Genomic DNA, 20684 nt, shown 5'->3' on the forward strand with positions numbered 1-20684 from the left:
GTCTTTAAATGAAAGAAAGTAATTCCTGAATATAGAAATGTAAAATGTTTGTTTTATTTTTAATAATAAAATGTATTGTTGATGAATCTGGATTTGAAAATTAGCCCGTAATCATATTATATCTATGGTAAAAATTGTGCACCACTGAACTTTTAAACTACCAGCTGCCACTGGTATCTGATCTAGTTCCTTACATAATGCCTACATGGTTCAGTTTCGAGGTGATGACATGGCTGATGATACTGTTTAAAAGGGGTGAAATGTACCATTTCATATTTTGAAGAGGATTAAATCTTGATTTTATGATTGATTGTATAGAATAGCTGGAAGAAAAATAAATTTTATACTATTTTATATAAATTACTTTCAATATGGATTTCACAATTACCGGTATTCTTATAACTTGTAATATGAGGTATGTCTCGAGATGTCAGTGGTGAGTTGGTGTGGAATTACATAACTAGAATACCGTAATAAGTTTGAGTGAAGCTTTTAATTTTAGGAAAGATCATAATATGAAGGTAAAGTTGGAATTCAAGGGCACAGATTAAGGCAAACATTCATTTATAGGACAGGGAGTAAGAGATTGGAATGAATTACAGTATCAAGGAAGATGATTGATAAATTTCCAATCTCTTTGAATATACTTAAGAAAAATAATTATAAATAAGTTTAAAAAATGTGAGGTAAAATATTGAAAGGAAATTAACCTAAATGCTGGTCATTCATTCATTCATTCATTCATTCATTGGATTTAGACACTGAGAAGATGATGTGATATCAATATTCCAATAGCCCATACTGGACTATCAGAGGAGGCAATCTTATCATAAACAGACTAGTCCAATTGCATAATTATTGAGGGAATGTAGCAGACCACTGTGAAAAGTTGATATCCGCATGCTGTACCGTTACTAATTATTTAGTTGCTTATTTGGTTACTTATGGGGACGAAATTAATTACAGCTAAAACTATACAATACCCACCTTAGTGCCAAGAACATTATATCAAAAGTTCATCCATGAGCAACTAGTGTAGTTTGTTTCTGCTTTGATTTGCACTGAATTGATGCTTTTGATACTCATATATACGGTATATGGACTGGCTGTTTCCTGTTAACATCTTAAGTGTTTAGTATGGAGATTATATTCGTATGATGAAAGAGTGCTATAATGGTTGTAAATGTTCAAGAAAGATTCGGTTTCGAAGTGGAAGGTTTGCAGTTTGATACTGATATATAATACTTTGGTTATTGAGACGTATCTCCAAACTTTGTGCAGTTTTATTCCGATTATTACATTCTTTCTATTAGCTTTATTAAGGTATTGTAGTTTCTTGAATTCTTCAATGTGAACTTAATCCATGATCAAAACTGCCTCTCGATTAATTTGGAGATATTTTCAGCTCCCATATTAAATTTTCTATGTTTCAAGAAGGAGTTCAGTATCGTACCACATCAGAAATAGAGCTGTGAACATATTCTTGTACTGGAAATCAACATTGGATATTTTATAAATGTTACTCAAAAACTAAGAAGCTGAAGCTGCCATTATTTGTGTAGGCCTACATACAAAATAAGTAGCCGAAGCCATATATTCGACTTTTAACAGTTGCATTAATTTTACCCACAAGATAGTGGAAAACAAGAACATTTAAACTAATCTAGTCTATTGAAAGAATTATCGTTGACATATTAGGTACATAAGAAATAATCATTTTTAAAAATTGCCGTGTGCATCGAAAGGTGTTTCAGTAAACATTATTCCAATTGCCTCTCTTCAAGCCAGTCGGCTTTCAAGCATTCGTTGATGGAATCCCTTGGACTAACGAACTACCAGTATTTGAAAAGTTACTTCATAGTTGCAGTCACAAATATAGTTAGGAATTCACATTTTATTTTAATTGAAAACTATTATTCCTATGATGGTATGGTAATTCTAGCAGTGTATATCTGGGGAAATTTAACTAATATATATGTGTAGTATTGGGCGAATGTATGTAAGTTAATGTAGCCTAACTTAAGAAATTAACAATGTAAGAATGTGTGGTGTTCCAATAGGTGAAATTATTAGTAGACTTATTCTTACGGAACGAGTTGGCCGTGCGCTTAGTTTCGCGGAGCTGTGAGCTTTTATTCGAGAGATAACAATCAACCAACCAGTCATCAATTATCTGCATATAGGCTTGGCACTCAGGTGGCAGATTTCCAATCAGTTGTTTACGTAGTTTTTCTTAGATGTTTTTAAAAAACTTTGAAATTTGTTGACATTTCCCTTGATAATTTATTCCTATCCCTTATTCCTCATCTTATAAAGGAATATTTACCTCAATTTGTCCTCTTGAATTTCAGCTTGGTCTTCATATTATATTCTTTCCTACTTTTAATAGGTCCACTCAAGCTCATTCTTCTACTTATGTAATTCCAGACCACCTCTCCACTGACTGCTCAAAATATACTGCATAGTTGAGCATCTTGTTACCTTACTCCCAGCCCAAAGTTTGCAACAATTTTGTAACACTACTTCTTTGTTAGAAATTACCCTGAATAAATTGTGCTGCCTTCCTTTGGATCTTTTCCAGTTCTTGTATCAGGCTGTCTTGGTGTGGGTTGCATACACTGGAACCATGCTCTAACTGGTGTCATAGGTCAGACTTATATGCCTTCTCCTTTACATTCTTACTACAACCCCTAAATACTCTCATAACTAGGGCTTGGATTCGAGCATATTAGAATGTTTTTACCTGAATAGTACGCATTGAAAGAAGTCTTTCGGTGGTATATTCATCCCTCTGGGACCAACAGAATTTAAATTTGTCCAGCATATAAATGCATAAAACTGCGGTTTTCAGAATAGAAGCATATAAATGCATATTCTTGTGGTTTTCTTCTAAATAGTTATTTTGTTTTTTTCTTGGAATTTCCCCTCCCTCGAATTCAGACCCTGAACATCGTTAAGGTTCGAAGAGAGAAATATATATTGAAAAGCCTATCTGGTGCAAATAATAGAACCGCAGCTTTTTAACCTTTAGTGAGGTCATTCACACACCCTAATTGGCCTCTACTGGATTAGAGTCTGAGTTGTCAGATAAGATTTGGAAGCCCCAATGTGAGGTACTTGGTGGTGTGCCCTTTTTTGGAACCAGTATTGTTTAGGTGGCTTTTCCCATGAAGTGGTGGAAGATCCTACCCGGTCAAGTGAATTTTCTGCATTCTACTCTCAGTTCTCAGTTCGTAATTGTATCCATACATACATATCGAGTTCCTGTGATTTCTAAGTACATGATGCCTAAAGTTAAGGAATCTCTGAGTGTTTTACTCCGACGATTTGCAGAGGAAGACCCTGACTCGTTTTCTACTGACGGACAATTCTTTTCTGCAAAATGTGCGAAAAAGTGGTAAGTTCTTATTGACATTTTCACATCTACATTCTTAAAGATATTACTGGTCAAACAGTTGAAAATTTCAAGTAAGCCGTATGTGCAGCATATGATGCCTACCTACTAGGTAAGTAGAGAGAAATCTAAGAATTTGGATTGTAGACCTGTTAGATCCTCAGATTTTACATTTCCAAGGTGGAAATTGACATTTGAATTTGCTGGTTTTTCATTGGATCATTGAGAGAGTGCTCGTATTTCTACTGCAATATTTGAAAATAATTTCATAGTCCACAATGCTTTATTTTTGTTCATTCATTTTCTCACTTATGCGTATCTACCTATCTATTTTCAGATCAAGATTTTGAAGGGTTTTCAATTTTCCCAACATAAAGCCACAAGTGGGCACTCAGCAAAAGTCAGAGAATTTAAAAAAGAAAATCAAAGAAACAAGCGCTGATACGACCTTCGTTCAATCATCAACAGCACTTGGACGAGTTCTCTTCCAGTGTTTGTAGGGCGTTCTTAAGCGCCAATATACCCGTCTACAAGGTCGAACATGCTGAGATTAGAGCTGTTTTCAAGGACTTTGCAGGAAGAGAGTTGCCTCGTGAGTCGATGCTATGTAAAAATTACATTTCCTCAGAGAATGAAAAGGTACGAATTTATGCATGATTGCCGTATTCCGCATTCTTGTTTAAACAATTTAAAAGTAATTTTAACATGGATCTGGCTCTGTCGTAATGAAGGTAATCTCTGTATAATACCTTCATTCCGTGAAGAATATTCATTCTGGTACTTTGTTCACCAGGTTTTACTCACAATCAGAGATGACATCGGGAGCCACCCAATTTGGTTATCTATCGACGAGACCACAGACAGTTGTGGAAGATACATGGCCAGCGTTATTGTTGGAAAACTCACTCCCAGTGAACCGGGGAAGGGCCACCTAATTCTGCGCAGGGAGCTAGATGTGACAAACCATGGTACCATTGTGCGAACAGTGCAAGCAGCTCTATATAAGTATATTTTTGTTAATTTTATTTTCAAGCATTTTGCCAAAGAAGAATAGGTGCAGTCTGGCTATAATTTCAATGCATTCTACATATGCTCAGTGAAGACTCTGGTAGTTCTGATAGTTAAATATCTCTTACAGTCGTATGACATGTCAGAATCCCACTTACTGAATGTTTCACACTTTCTTTTATGCATTCCTGTTTCAGGCTTGCTGTGGCCAACATTTTCAGATGAGGAGGTAAACAAAGTACTTGCATTGGTGACTGACGCTGCTCCCTACATAATTAAGACTGGGAAGAGCCTCAAGCTTCTCTACCTGAAGATGTTACATGTTACTTGTCTTGCCCATGCATTGCACAGAGTTGCTGAGGAGCTGCGCAAAAATCGTCCAGCATCGTCAGTGTCATTCCTTCGGTGTAGAAAGTTTTCATCAAGGCTCCTTCTCACGTCCTTGCCTTCAAGACGATGCATCCAGAGCTCCTCTTACCTCCCGAGCCCATACTGACGCGATAAGGAACTTGGATCTTGGCTGCCTTTCATTACGCCGAAAAACATAGGGCGATTGAAGAGGTAAGACTATTTGAAATGTTTAAAATCTTCTCATTTTCAATGTTTTCTCTATCATTCTTTTCACACCTTGTATGTTTACTCTATCATACGGCACATAATTTTGTAATTTTCTCAGTTATTCTCCTCGGCTAATGTTTTTCAATTATATTTTTTCCAGGTGATCAATACGTGTGGTGAGGTGGACAGCAAGTACATCGCAAAAGCTAAGGCTGCTTTAAAATGAAGGGCTTGATGCCATCCTTGACTTTCATAAAAGCCTACATGAGCGTCATTCCTGAGGCCATACTAAAGTTGAAATCGTGAGGGATGGTGTTGGTTGAAGTGGTGACTACAATACAAGGAATCATTCAAGAAGCTGACTCATGGCCTGGAGAGACTGGGAACCCTATGAAACAAAAGTTGGAGTCCGTGCTGGTTCGATATCCCCGTTGGAGTGCAGCATTGGATTTGGAGATGATGCTGCACGGCGAGTGTGCACCATCAGACGATTTTCCAAACTACTCAGCACAAGAAGCAGCATCATTCAAGTATTTATCTCTCGTGTCAGTTGACGTCGAAGGATCATTCTCATCATTGAAACTTTTGTTGATTGATTTAAGAAAATCATTCGAAACTGAAAACATACAAAAATTCTTGTGTAGACCAATGCAGATCTACTTCATTGACCCGCCTAATTCTGAACATTTTGTAAGTGAACTTTTAAACTGTAATTTTTATAAGAAAACTTCTCATATATATACTTAAAACTTGAATCCAAGTATATCGCAGTGTATCATACATACAATTAGAAAATAAAGCTCGTATATAAAGATATGTCATTGGTTTCTTGTTTCACTTTCCTTTCTATAGTTTTTAATGGTCTTCTCTGAGCATATTCTGCATATTTAAATGCATATAATGGTTTTTTTGAGCATATCTATGGAGCATATAACACATGGTTTTCAAGCATACCTGGAGATTTTATCGAGCATATCAATCCGAGCCCTACTCATAGCCATGTGAAGAGATTTGTAACCTTTCTTAACAACTTTGTTATTGTGATTAACCCAACAAAGATCATTCCTGATATTAATACCAGGTTCTTAGATTGTTCCCCATGAATTTCTATCACTCCATCAATGCAATAATTAAAACTGAGAGGACTTTTCATCTTGGTGAAACTTGCAACTTGACTTTTCATACCATTGTCTGCTGTCCATCTCACTACATTGTTTAAGTTCCCCTGCTGCTGCTCACAATCCTGCAAAAACTAATAGCATTAACAACTATAATAGTACTATAATAATATTTATTTTTCTTTCAGTGGAAAGTCAGTGGAAGTAAATCACTACTCCAGCTCATATAAATACCTCATTGCTGTGTGAAATGGAGGAGAAAGTAGAGATCAAGGAGGAACCAGTCTGGCTTGAAGGACCATCGAGTACATCATTTGTAAATATCATTCTGGATTATTTAGTAGTAATTGGAATGTAATTCTTGATTGACAGCTCTATTTTAAAGAAATTGTATAACATAAACCCTCCCACATTTTAAAAGGTACCTCTGGAATTCTTTCATCTGTGTGGTAGTCTGGTTAGGCCCCTCCTTTTTGTAGCATATTGCTGTCAGTGATCATGAGATCAGCTGGGATGTGATTCATTTATATTTGAAATGATGGGTAGTTCTTGACATTGGAATATTGAGTGCAATTTTTGCCTTGCACTCTCCATTCACGGTACTCTTCTTCACCCATTGCATTGATATCTAGTGGCCCGAGCAAACTTGCTTCCCACTCTCCTCCCTCGTCGTCACATAAAGACCTGTCTGTGTTGATGTGATGCGTAAAGCAACTTGTAAAATAATGAGATCTGGCTGACAATGGCTGACAATGTGGGGGATGTGGACGAATTCTACAACACCCCCAGAGGAACTCTAGGGTCCTAATGACCCCTGGGGGCTAGTGTTAATGACAGGGAGAGGTTGAAGTGTGGGTACCTCCATGTCAATGTACTGCCACACAGCCCCATAATGTAATGACTGCTGGAAGACACACCTGTCAACACTGATCATCAGCTCAGGTTTGAATCCTGGCAATTTGAGGGTTTTTTTACCTGAAACTGAGGGGTGGTTTGACATCTATTCAGTACTATGGACTTTATCTTCTTCATTTGGTAAAAATGACAAGGAAATTGCTGATTATTGAAATTTTTTGTCAACTGATTGACTAGGTTTGATGATCAATGTTGATAGGTGTGTCTTCCAGCAGTCATTACATTATGGGGTTGGGTGGTGGTACATGGACATTTTCAGTGAGATTTTTGCAAGTTTTAGTGTTTTTTGCATTTCTCTGCTTTTTCTCTTTTTAGTTTTGTCTTTTCTATTGATATTAATAACCAATTTTTTTACTTATTGACAGTGAAATTTTTTACTTATATGTGAAAGATGTACAGCCAGCTCCAAAGGGTGGGATACATTCACCTTATTCTGCACCATTTTGTTAAGTTTCTGTGACTTGAAGATCCTGGAAAACGTACCCAGAACATCCAGAAATTGTGGGAATTGCCAAAAATCAATGTTAGGTAGAGAGCAATGGGGGGGGATAATGGTTAATTATACTCATCTACCAGAGCAAACTATGGCTTGCAGCACTTGTCATGAGCCCTAACTGTATTCCTGAATGGAGGAGTTGGAGTATCGTGCAATGTCAGTGTTCTTACAACAATAATTCCTGGTGGTGCTAATTACAGGATGTCTTTAATAAATACCCCCAGTCAGCAATGCCTGGTGACCTAAGAGGTTATGTAAACACCTCTAGTCATCCTCATTACTGCATCCAATCCAGTGGTCTGAGATTTACTCTTCCAGGTGGTAACATAAGAACATGAAATTACCAGAATTAACTTTTATTGTGGACATCAATACATCAAGTTATTGTATTTGTGTCAAGGTACTCTAAAGATGCATACACCTTTGCTTTAGAGCCTGAACAAATACTTCATTCCAGTGGATTTCCATTTTTATTCCCTGTTAAGAATGAGGAATTTACATGACATATATCTGGAAAGTGTGACCATTCAGTGTCCCATTGAAATAAAAAAGCTACGTTATATTTGAAAACCAGATAATGGCATAATCATTCACCTGTACTGCTTCCAACATTACATAACTACAGTAGTATCACCTGACCTGATTTTCCATCTGTAAATACTGAACAGCTGTATTGGTATTCTGTAGCAACAGAAGAGATCCTGCAATTACCATTTTGTACGTTATTGAACTCATCACATGATCTGCAGGACTTAATGTGTTAGTTGAGGAGATGATTCTGTAGTTTAATGGTGTTATGGAATGCCATGATGTTGGTATGATAAACAGATGTAAGGAACAGTTGTTAGGTAGAGAAGAAATGGCTAGGACAGGGTAAGATGATATGGAAAGCTGCATGGACTGATGTGCAGAGCACATTAGTAATGATAATACTGGAAAATAACCTTGTAGCTTTGTTTTTGTGATTTGTCCTAGTAAACATTGGTTTTCTTAGTGCCTGGAAACTATTATCATGGTACAGTCCTTAAACTGTAACTGTTAGCATTCATCTGTGGGACAGTTGCATACTTCGAGCATAGACCAGTATCTCTCTTTCACATATATTTTATTGCTCCTTTTGGTGCTGTAAAGTGCAGGACTGAGATGATCATTGGTAGGGTCGTAATATCAAAGCACCACCTCACTGACAAATGACATAAGATATCTTATATTGGGCCTTTTCATATTCATTGTTGCATGTAAGTTGTTGATTATTAACATTTGTATAAACTGAACATAAAAAACATATTAGCAATTTTGATAAATAACAGATTATTTCTTTTGCTATTTGTTTTACGTCACACCGACACAGATAGGTCTTATGGCGACGAATAATAATAACATTATTGAACTACTTTGGAGCCTTGCGTTTGTGCTATATGGTTACTTCAAAGGATGCTACAGTTTTATTCAAATTCTTGCTCTGAAGTGCAGATTATATAATTACACTAGCCAAGTTCAATAATGAACAAAACTTCTACAATGTTCAGCTCTTTAACCCTTAATTGACATTATAAATACACATGGGACACCTGCAAACCTCTAGCAGAAATCTGCGGTTTGCTGATATCCTACTGGCTTTCTCCACAGGTGCATTATGATGCAAATTATGTGTTTGGGAGCTGAACATTGTAGTTATTTATTTGATCATTGAACTCAGGTTGTTTAAGTAAAGGATCTTGACATCAGAGCAAGAATTTGTGTTAAGTTATTTTACAAAAGGGGAATGCCTAGGACTGAGCAAGTGGCTGCATGTAGCAGTCAGTTTGCATTCAGGAGATAGTGGATTCAAACTCCACTGTTGGCAGCCGTGAAGAAATTTTTCTGTTTTTCCCATTTTTACACCAGGCAAATTGTAATAACTGCCTGGGTTATAAGGAGATGCTGACACTCTGGCTGTCTGTTAAGCAATAACTGACTGCCAGCAATTAAGAGTCTAAGTAAATATATCTCTTTCCTGTCTTTCACTGCCACTATTTGGGTTCAGTTTTCCAAATTCATCCTCCCTTGAATTTCACACAGTTCACTCATTTTGGATATTCATCATATACGTAGACACTTTACTTAATTCTTATTTTATCCTTGTTTAGGACTAATTTCGCCTTATTTTTCTTTCTTCATCTTGATCCCGATGCTTTGCTTTCTATATTTTTCTTTATTTTATTTTTATTTTATTTCTCATGATTTCTCTCTGATTAGTACAATGTCCTTGTTTTTCAGCAAAGAGATTGAAAAACCATGAAGCAAAAGCTCTGACACGAATATCTTCTGGCAATACAACTGATTTTTTTTTATGTTTACACCTGTCTTGTTATTGATACATATACTTCTTTTTCTGACCTGACAATAGCTCTTCTCTCTGTAGTTATCATTGGCTTCATGTGAATAAAATTGTACTCCTAACCAAATAGTATCACTGCAACAATATTTAATCAAATGGGCTATTTGTTCACTGCAGTCATTCGATGATTATTAGATCATACTAAATCAGAGACTCATGGCACAGCCTGATGATGTCAGCATGACCTATGTCATAGTACTCTACATTTCCGCTAAGCAGATTTGAGAAGGTGACACTCACTTACCAAACGTAACTGGTTGAGTTGTAAGATGTCTCCTGAAAACACAAAAGCACAAGATTGAAACCTAAATTACATGTAGGCATTACAGTAGTACAATGCTGAGCCAAACTGTATAGAACTAGTTATCTACAGTGCGTCTCTACCTTGAAATATTGTATAGACTTAATGTAGAATTTGCTTCTCACTTTCATCTTATGTCCTGCAATTAGCTTCGTCCTGTTCTACCCCCATGATGTTGCCCATTTCCCGATAATTCAAATTCTAATCTAATAAAATTATTGCAGGGTTTTATAGAAAATTAACTATATGTCCTTTTTTCATACAGGATAATGTGTTATCTTAACATATTAGAAAAAGCACCTTTCTTTTCTTAACTAGCTTGTGATAAATGCTTGTGCCATATTTCAGCTCTGTGCCTTTGTGGGGAGTTCCTAAATTTTTGTTTCAGGTAGTGGCCCCAAATTTACCCCATTGTCACAATACATTGGAACAAAACAACTCTACTTTTCCTAATTAGCTTTTAAGGAAGACCTGTGCCTAATGAGGAGTGTGAGAATTAATGTTATTGTAATTAGGAGAGTAATCCATATTTCACAACGTTAATCACAACATATTGGAATAGAACACCTTCACTTTTCATGGAAAAGTATGGCCCTAGATCTAAGGTAAGCTACTGGGGTCAGTCTTATCTGCCTTGACAGTTTCATTTGCACTCTGCAGATGGCATCCAAGAACACATTTCTGATGCAGATAGCTATCGCTGAAACCTATGACAAAAACAAAGAAAAATTGACCACCTTAGCACTGGTTTGAAAAAAAAAATGCACAAATATTGGTGATGCATGTTTTTTTGAATTTTGATATTTATACTGAAATGACCCCCACTTATTGCTAACTCTACGAAAGAATCTTGGTAGTGATCCTTGAAATGAATTAGAGTATATAGTACCGGTACATAATATTTACTAAAATTTTGACTTTTAGATGTGACCTTCCAACAGTTACAAATGTATAACTTCTATAATACTTGGCATAACTTAATGAAATCAGGCAACATATATCATAATAGATGCAAGAGCTGAGAAGAAAATCAGAGGTCTAGTAGCACAATTTTAAATTCTGAGTGACATTTCATGAATTTTTATGTAGTCTTAAGCTTTTGACTGGTACTGTAGTGGATTAACCCTATTTGACCCTCTTAATCAGAAAATGTCTAAGTGAAGGATCCTTTCTTTCCTTAAATAGCTTATAGGAAACAAATGTGCCATGTATCAGCCTTTTACCATTTGTGGAAAATGTGATTTAGATATTATGTTTTAGGTACTTCAGTGATACCAGTCTCAGCATGTTTATCACAAAACATTTGAATTTTAACATATCTACTCTTCTTGATAAACTTTCAGGGTATGCCTGTGCAAAATTATATCACTAGCATTGCGAGAAGTGTCCTGTTTAGTGATAATGTATTTGGGGTAGTTACTGCAGTTTCACCACTTTCAATGTAAAACACCAGAAGAAAATACTAATTAATTTATAAGAAACACTTGTGGAAAATTTCAGCTCTCTGCTAATGTGGGAGCTGTACAATTTTGTGAGATTGTGTTTAGAGCAGTTGTGCCTATTTTACTCCATTTGTCACAAAATGTTGGAATAAGACATCTTTGGTATATGATTCAGAAGGCTAAGGAGGCTGGTATGTAACTGCACTGTCTGACTAGGAGTGGAAAGCAACTGAAAACTCCCTCAATCCTCATTTCCTTTATACACCTCCTTAGCGACCCCTCACCCTCCGTGGTTGCTGATGGTAGATCTGTTGAGGATCATCCCTGCCTTCTGGCTGGGGACTTCACATACAACAGGGGATGTGGAAGAGATGTACTTCATGCTGAAGTGTACTTGCCGGTACTCTACATAAAAAATCACACAAATATATTTTGAAGTTCTGAAATTTTCAGAATTTTTTGTTTAGGATGAATAGGCCAATTATTTTTGATGTTTCAGGGTATTTTAGGTGGTTTAATTTTTGATATAATTGCTCCACAATACAAAAATATCCCTGAGCATTAGAAGAGACACTTTTTTCCTCGTGAAGAAGTCTGTGCTAACATGATTTAAAGGATCCCCATTTGCAGAAATTTTCTGAAAAGCATGAATGATTCTTTGAAACTGAATTTTGTATATTGATATTAATTTTGTTGGTGACTAGAATGCCAGATGTATCTAAGTAGTGTGCCTAATATATTGACTTTTCCATAGGACAATTGTCAACATGCATCAGAAATTATTCATATGAAAGAAGAAACCAAATCCGAGGTTGCTGAGCCAGAACCAGCAAAGGTGGACACATTTAAGGTAATCTAATAATTTTATAACGTGTTTGTGATAGTGATTGTGAGCAAACTTCTGAGCAGATTTCAATGAGCAAACCCTCATTTTAAAGCACATAACTTGAAGGATCTTGCTATGATGTGGACAGTTTTTTAAACCTAATTTTGCATATTTTCTTCAAGTTGTTAGTGGGAGGTGCTGCAAGGCATTTGACTACTGCTTTCTTCACTTTTAAAGATTGTTCAAAATGTGTCCCGTATATTCCGGTCTCCTCATTTTAATTGTTGTTTGTTTTACCATACTCCTTTGTACAAATTGTACTAATTACATATGATGTAACTGTTTAATATTGGCATGCATTAATATGATGATGCCATTCTTTACAGCACTGTTGACATTGCAGCTAACCATATTGAAAATTTCTTAATATCATAAGTGGAATAATCCTGAATTGAGAACAGACACTCAAACATTAAGTCCACTTCAAACACTCCTTTTCCCAGATAAGATTCAGTAACCTCACAGTGAAATACCACTTTTTAAAATAAAATAATTTCTGTCATGTTAATTTCAATATTATAATGAATTGAGTTGATTTGCTGAGTTTTTAAAATATGAATACTTGGAGGTTAAAGCTCCATGCAGACCATGTGTTGCCTTGGGCTAGTCAAGAACACTCATAGTCAATACTCGGGCAACTAGATCTATGTTGCACTTAAACTAGGCAGAGCGATCCTCCAAATCAGTCACAGTCAATATATATGTCGTGCAGGCTCGTGTTGCAATAATCACTGCTAACTAGCGTGGATTGATCTGCATATTTTTCAAACTACAGTATAGCTCACTATTCTGGATCATTTAATAATTTCTGATAAAACCATATCTTCATTTCAGTGCTGTACTTCTTGTGACAAAGTGTTTCTTATAAGGAATGTTTGGCTTTAGATTGTATTAAAATACTCTCAGATGTTATATTGAAGTATGAAATAATGATGGGAAAGGATATTACACACATACATATATATTGTAGGAACTCAAAAACTTCATTTAATTATGATCAAACTAAAACATTTGTATGCAGCTTGGCTATAATGGTTACTAAGACACTTGGATGAAAATTATTAAACCCACTTTGCTTGTTTCAGACACATGCTTATGTGTTAATAAACATCTTGATAGTCTCCATGGATAATATGCTTGTACCTGGATGAGCACAGGTCGACAGCTCTTTTTCTGGATTACTTCGTCATTTTTAACCCCTTAGCACCGACCTCTATACGTGGTATAGACACATACATGGTTTTGCATTTACGGCTAGAACGCAAGGAGTTTTCGTGTTATGGATATGCAGATTCTTTTGTTTCCAAGAAGACATTTTTCGGGTTTACCAGTGTTGTAAATACGAACTGACAGTCGTTAAAATGAATTTGTTTTTGCAGGCATAAATATTTGTTAAGTAAGTCTGAGCACTAATCTCTGTTTTTTTAAGTCTGTTTGCTTCATTCTTTCCCACAGAATAAAATAAGGGAATGATATTCTGAGATGTTTTCGCGTGATGTTCCTTGCTCTAATTTTACATTAAGAGTGCGGTTTATTTATTATATTCGTCTTTATTTCTCAACTTATAATATTTTCGTAACTCTCCACAAACGCACTGTGTAGGCATGAGTTAGTGCTGTTTTGTGTCATGCGATATGAGAACCAGTTGTTCATGATATATAATTCATTTGAAAGACGATGTCTTGACCTTTTCTCTGAAATATATATCGAGTTGGTTTGTTTTGTCATAAATGTCATTCCCTTAATTTAGTTTTGTCTTGCTGCTTTCGGTCTCGCTGCAGCTTCATCGGTCCGTGTGGCGTGCCGCTCTCAGCCGTGGTTTGACTGACAGTAACGTGCTTGAAATATTGTATAATTCAGATGAAACTTTAGTCGAAAGTAGTAGTGACAGTATTAGCAGCAGTGATAACAAAATAGATGATGTGGCTGTAGCGGATGCAGTGGTGAATCCTGAGAGTGGCGACGAGGAGGAACCAGTACTTGGAAATTTCGTGTGGGAGGCTATGGATAATTATACAGGTCAAAGGGAAGTTTTCAACAGTGAATTCTGATTCCTGAATTCTCTAATAATATTCAGACAAGTCACAGGGACAATCATTGAGCAGTTATCTTATCAGGTTCAGCTGATGGAAGGTTTGTTTACAAAATAGGCTCGCTCAGGTGGGGAACGAAATATTCAAGGCCGACGCGCATCAGATGATATAGTTCCAAGGTTGCAGGAAAGAAGTTTTATCAGGAAATTAGCACCCAATTGTGAGAAATCCAAACCTCAGAGGCGTTGTATCGTATATTCAAAACACGGCGAAAAGAAGACGTCAGTGTACTGCTGCCAGGAGTGCGACTTGGGTCTCTGTCTCGAAGAGTGCTTCGAACTCTATCACATGAAACTAAATTACTAAGGAAATGAGAAACAATTATGTAATATAATTATCTGCATGTACATAGTTCTATCATAAGGAATTCCAAATTTCATGACTATCGGGCTACCCTTATACATGTAGTAACGCTCGAAGTGATTCAGTGTATTTCAGTCGTGCTTAGTTGAAATCTCGTCCGGCCGCGGGATAGGAAGCTCTTGAAATGGCTGCAACGCTGAGGGGTTAACAGGGTCCATCCACAAGATATTTCAACATTTGCCTGTATATCCTCATCTTCAACACTGGAATTCCTTTTTATGTGGCTACTGCAACATCTAGGCCTCTACACCACTTAGTAGTATTTAGAGGACATAACACTTCTTTATTCTCTTTTTGAGCTTCAGGCTTTGATCACTACAGCACAGGAGTTGCCGCATGCTCATGAAGGTGGACCTATGTTTCCCTATCATTTCGAGGAATGGTCCCATGTTACACCTGGGATATGCTACATCTTTTACCCTCTTAAGCTGCTGCTTGTTCAGGTGGTTGTTATCACCATGTACACTCAACTGCACAAAAATTGGCTGGCAAAAAAATATTTAATTTCATATATTCTCGAAATTCTGGGTGTTTGTGAACTGTGGCCAGAGATGACACTTAAAATACTCCCTCATGGGCAGTATGTTCATCTTATACCATACAAGAGGATTTGGAAAGAAAGTCATCTTCTCTGATGATCAAGTTTTGTGTGGATGTGTAGAAATTCTTCTGGTGTGAATGTCAAAGTTGTAATTGTTTCATAGTTCAAAAACTCTTGTGACTAATTCCTGAAATGCCTATATGCAGTCTACTATGAGCACTTTTATCACGTACCGGATATTATTCTTAAGTTGGACATTGAACTCTGAACCTTCTTGGAGCCCCCCTGCTTTTGTGAGCATGTGCTCTGAGTGTATATTGAAGAGGAGTGGGGATGCCATTCATCACTGTCTCACTTCTAGTATTTCTACGGGCATTGACATTTGACCATCCACTCAATTGTCAGCCTTCTGGCCCCAGTAAAGATTGGCTGTCTTTCTCATGTATTGCAATTTTGTAGAGCGCTTTATATATTTTAGCATGAGCACAAAGATGCAAAGCTTTTTTTTAGTTCACAAAGCAAGCATACTCCTTGTGACTGAAGTCTCTGAAATGTTAGAAAGCATTCGGATTGCTAATGGTGCCTGACACTTTCCAAGACCATTGCAGAAAGAATAAAATTGTGTTCTGCTGATGTTCTCACATTTCTTATGGTTTCCACAATGGATAATTTTGAGGAGTATCTTCAGTACATGGCCCATGGGGCTGACAATCCTGGTCTTCACATTCCTTGGCTGTACCACTTTCTGGGTGAGGTATTGTCAGTCTTTAGGCATTATGCCTTTATTGTAGATCTTATAATGCAGTACATGACATATTCTGATGGGATCTGCATCCATAATTTTTATTATTTTTGCTGATTTTTCATAAGGACCAGAGGTTTCACTCTTTCTTATTAGCTTAATTACATGTTTCAGCTCTACTGCGATCTTTGGTCGATCAGCTGCTTCTATTTCTGGTTCTATGGGGCAGTGGCTGTATTTTATTGGTTAAATGGCCTGTGTCTCCCATACCTTCAGTTTGCCTACGGTTTCTGGGGCTAATTCACCTTCATTGTTGATCATGTCTTGAAACATTTGGTAGTATTTTCTAATTATGAATTTCTCTAATATTTTGTTTGTACATTGAGGAAGTTATCACTCTATCCAGCTTCCTTTACTTCTCTTACTTTCCTTCTGATCTGTTTATGTATATATGTCAGGAGATCCACTTGTTTCATATATGAATGTGTTATCATGCAGTTATGATTGTAGTGAAGTTACCTTAGGGAGTTGCTTGAAGTTTTGCTGTTGGGAACTAATTGTGTTTTCTTTCTTGTGTAAGAATGAACACAAAAGCAATGTAATGCTACATCTGCTGTTACAGCTGCTCGTAAAGGGACTATTTGCAGAGGAATTGAACTTTGACAGTTTTAAACACAGTTTTACCATTGTACCTTGGAACCTTGCTTTCTTATTTCAGCATTTGCTATACTAGCCATTGGTATTTTCATGGTTTTTGCGTTATATTAGCGTCAAAGTGTACTACAACTTCTATTAGTAAGGTTTAGATTGATGAATTCAATTGACGATTGTTTTATTGATAAAATGCTTGATGTAAGTTATCTGAATTCAATCCTGTATTAGAACTTGCCCAAAACCACATTAAAATCGATATGAAACAGCAATTGGTTTGTTAAAAAAAATTGCAAATGTTTTCCAAATGCAGGCTTATTCATTAGAATAGTAATTTCTAATTCCAATAGTCTAAACATGCATATTCAGTTTCAATCCCAAAGTTGTAATAGCATCACTTCATAGGCTTGTGGCAAACGTTTCCATTTTCTTACTTCAGATGGCACTACCTGACCTACGTTTACCGTACATGTATTATGGAAACATATTTCAAGCTCCCTGTAGACTAATGATAACCCTTTCACAATGAATTTACATGTGAACAGCCTTTCTGGAATTTAACCAAGTGTGAAAGTACATAAGCTAACCTCTGAAACTCGTTATCCACAGTGCTGTACCTGGAGAAGGAGAAGTATCACATTCATATCTTATTTCAACACTTAGTATTAAAATTATGCAATCATTTACTTCTGTCTTTATTTCTAAGGAGTTAACAACTGCTGTCAGTGCAGTTATTGCAAATATATGTTCTGCCAACATTTGTTTACACCACTCATGCAGCATTATTACTGGATAATACCAATATAAATGGTCCGTTATTGGACATTATAAATTTTCCAGCTAACTCAATCCTGGTTGGCAGCGTTTCGCCCTTGTGTGTAGGCTGGGCTCATCAGTTGGTACCTAGCACACCTACCAAGACGCTGGCTAGTGCATACCATGGAGGCCACTGCGTAGGCTAATTGTAGCCACTAGCAGTGCCAATGCACTACGAGAGACTTTGTCTCGTTATCAAAAATTGATGCCTGCTTGGCCATCAGATGATATAGATGTTGATTCCCATAGGGAATATGAAATTTATCTGTTTCCAAATGAGTAAATTTATAATACCAAGGTGTGCTAGGTACCAACTGATGAGCTCAGCCTAGCACACGAGGGCGAAACGCTGGCAACCAGGAATGAGTGAGCTGGAAAATTTATGATGTCCAATAACGGACCATTCATATTGGTATTATAAATTTACTCATTCGGAAAAAGATAAATTTCATATTCGCTATGGGAATCAACATCGATATCATTATTACTGGATGTCGACAGCACCTTTAAATGTTGGGGAAAGCTCTCTTGTGCATGTAGAAAGGAATCAGTATGGAAGATGATCATTTGCAATTGGTAAAAATGCTGCAGTTGAGTGTATGAATTTGGATAATGGAAAACTAACATGCCGGAATTTGCCCGTAATATTGGCTGAATTAGTAAAAGGGTTCTCACTGCAACCAAAGGATATTGCACACATTAATAGAGGAAATTTCGAAGGGCATATTAATATTGTCATTGCAACAATGTTCTCTTCTACTCTACTACAGTGGCTGCAGTCAGATGTGTATCTGAGTCTCACTTTAGACCTAAGTGCCTGCGCTCTAAATTCCTCTTCTGCCTTCAACAATCCTTAGCAAGTTTATGACGTCTTTTTCATAGGTTTCTTAATGTCCTGTAACAATACTAAACAGAAATAAATACTTGAGAATGTTAAAATTTCCTTTGTTCTAAAGTGGAATATGCTAAATCGAATATAAAACTACATTGTTTTATGGAATAATTTGTGGGGCCTGAAATTTCTTCTGTTAAATGTGGTTTTATGCTAAATCGAGGCCATGCAAAATCAGGGTTATACTGTGTATTACTATCTCTCCTCTTATATATTTGACATTTATCACCATTGAACATATCATAAGTTAAAATTTATTGTAGTCATGTCATACATTTGTCCATTTATGACTATCATTTGTGTTTTAACTTCTTTCTGATATAAAAGTTCTTACCATGAAAATTTCATTGAATTTACATATCGGAACCAAAATGCCCTTTGTTTATAATCATTAATATCCCATAAGTGTGGGATAAATTATTCCTTAATACATCGTAGCATGTTTATTATATTGAGTGTCAATCCCCCTCATTTATTTACCATATAATCCCGATTACCACCAAATCAAACCCCATGGCACTTCAGCCCTTGAAGGGCCTTGGCCTACCAAGCGGCCGCTGCTCAGCCTGAAATCCTGCAGATTACGAGGTGTCGTGTGGTTAGCACAACAAATCCACTCGGCCATTACTCGTGGATTTCTAGACCGGGGCTGCCATCTCACCGTCAGATAGCTTCTCAATTCTAAACACATAGGCTGAGTTGACCTCAAATCAGCCCTCAGGTCTAGGTAAAAATCCCTGACCTGGCCAGGAATCAAACTCGGGGCCTCCGGGTAAGAGGCAGACACGCTACCCCTACACCGCGGGGCCGTCTAATCCTGATTACAACCAAACTTATTTTAGAAAATGTTGCTTGTAAAAATTGGGCATGGGTCTTATTCAAGCCTTTCATTTTGCGGTGCGATACTTCTTGCATCCTAGGGAATCTTACCTTTTTTTGTGTATTTTAGTTTTAAGGGTTGGCACTGGATTGTTCTCTCTTATGTATTTGTTGTGGTAATGGAGGTTTGTTCTGTAATATAAATATGTTTTAAACTTTCCTAGTTTTATATAATGTAAATGTAAGGGTAGTTGATAAGTGTGTACATTGTTAGTGTGTGTGCAAGTGTCTGTGTGAGATAGAAAAAGGACTAAATTAATGAGCGAATTAGCTAATAAGCTTCATATTGTGTGGGCGTGTAACTTAAGCTTAATTTAGGAAATAGTATAATTAGTATAATTAATAATAGGCAACCTTAATATTATTTGTTGTAATGTGGTTAAGTGTAAGAGAGGGCCGTGTGCCCTATCTTCGCCTCATGAAAGAAGCCATAATAAATAAATAGATAAATTTAAAAAAGGTGGCTGTAGTTTATAAGTAAAATTATTTCTAAGTACAGAGCAACACTGAAATCAAACATTGGCACTCTAGTAGTCTCCGTGACTTGGCAACGGAGCTTCTCAGTGCACGCTATCCTAACCCCAGCCACATATTCACTTTTCTTTTACCTCAAGTGCTTGACGGCCTGCAGTCTCATGTTCTTAATGTGCAACTTATCAATCAATCACAACTGATCTGCAGTTAGGGCAGTCGCCCAGGTGGCAGATTCCCTATCTGTTGTTTTCCTAGCTTTTTCTTAAATGAATGCAAAGAAATTGGAAATTTATTGAACATCTTTCTTGGTAAGTTAATCCAATCCCTTACTCCTCTTCCTATAAACGAATATTTGCCCCAGTTTGTCCTCTTGAATTCCAACTTTATCTTCATACTGTGATCTTTCCTACTTTTAAAGACGCCATCCAAACTTATTCGTCTACTGATGTCCTCCCATGCCATCTCTCCATTGACAGCTCGGAACATACCACTTACATGTTACAATCTCATGTTATGGTCTGTATTGAAATGTACTTAAAGTCAAATAATAATACTAGATTATAAATTCCACCTGTTCGATACATAAGAGTTTTCTTTTTTTAATTTAAGAAATATTTCTTAACATATTACATAAAGGGACATGTTTCACCCATAATGAGGGCATCATCAGCCTAAAAATATCATACCTGAAAGGAAGATAGATCAGGATCCTGATTGTTCTTATACCTAAATAAG

At 36.6% G+C, this 20684-nt stretch overlaps 1 protein-coding gene across 2 annotated transcripts in view; it reads left to right on the forward strand.

Moving 5' to 3' along the window:
• Positions 1 to 1261: 1261 nt before the first annotated feature.
• LOC136875083 (uncharacterized) overlaps positions 1262 to 20684 on the forward strand; it is a 47914-nt gene continuing 28491 nt past the window's right edge. Inside the window, exons 1-6 of one of the 2 annotated variants that reach the window (XM_067148814.2) lie at positions 2105 to 3397; positions 3732 to 4033; positions 4188 to 4963; positions 5121 to 5650; positions 6267 to 6394; positions 12367 to 12462. In XM_067148814.2, coding sequence (XP_067004915.1) covers positions 6329 to 6394; positions 12367 to 12462 — 162 coding nt within the window. In that variant the 5' untranslated portion in view covers positions 2105 to 3397; positions 3732 to 4033; positions 4188 to 4963; positions 5121 to 5650; positions 6267 to 6328. Of the gene's footprint in view, positions 1324 to 2104; positions 3398 to 3731; positions 4034 to 4187; positions 4964 to 5120; positions 5651 to 6266; positions 6395 to 12366; positions 12463 to 20684 lie in introns of those variants that run through there. The other variant, XM_067148816.2, reaches the window with a different exon arrangement.

Source organism: Anabrus simplex, chromosome 5 (assembly GCF_040414725.1).
Source record: "Anabrus simplex isolate iqAnaSimp1 chromosome 5, ASM4041472v1, whole genome shotgun sequence".
Classification (NCBI taxonomy): domain Eukaryota; kingdom Metazoa; phylum Arthropoda; class Insecta; order Orthoptera; family Tettigoniidae; genus Anabrus; species Anabrus simplex.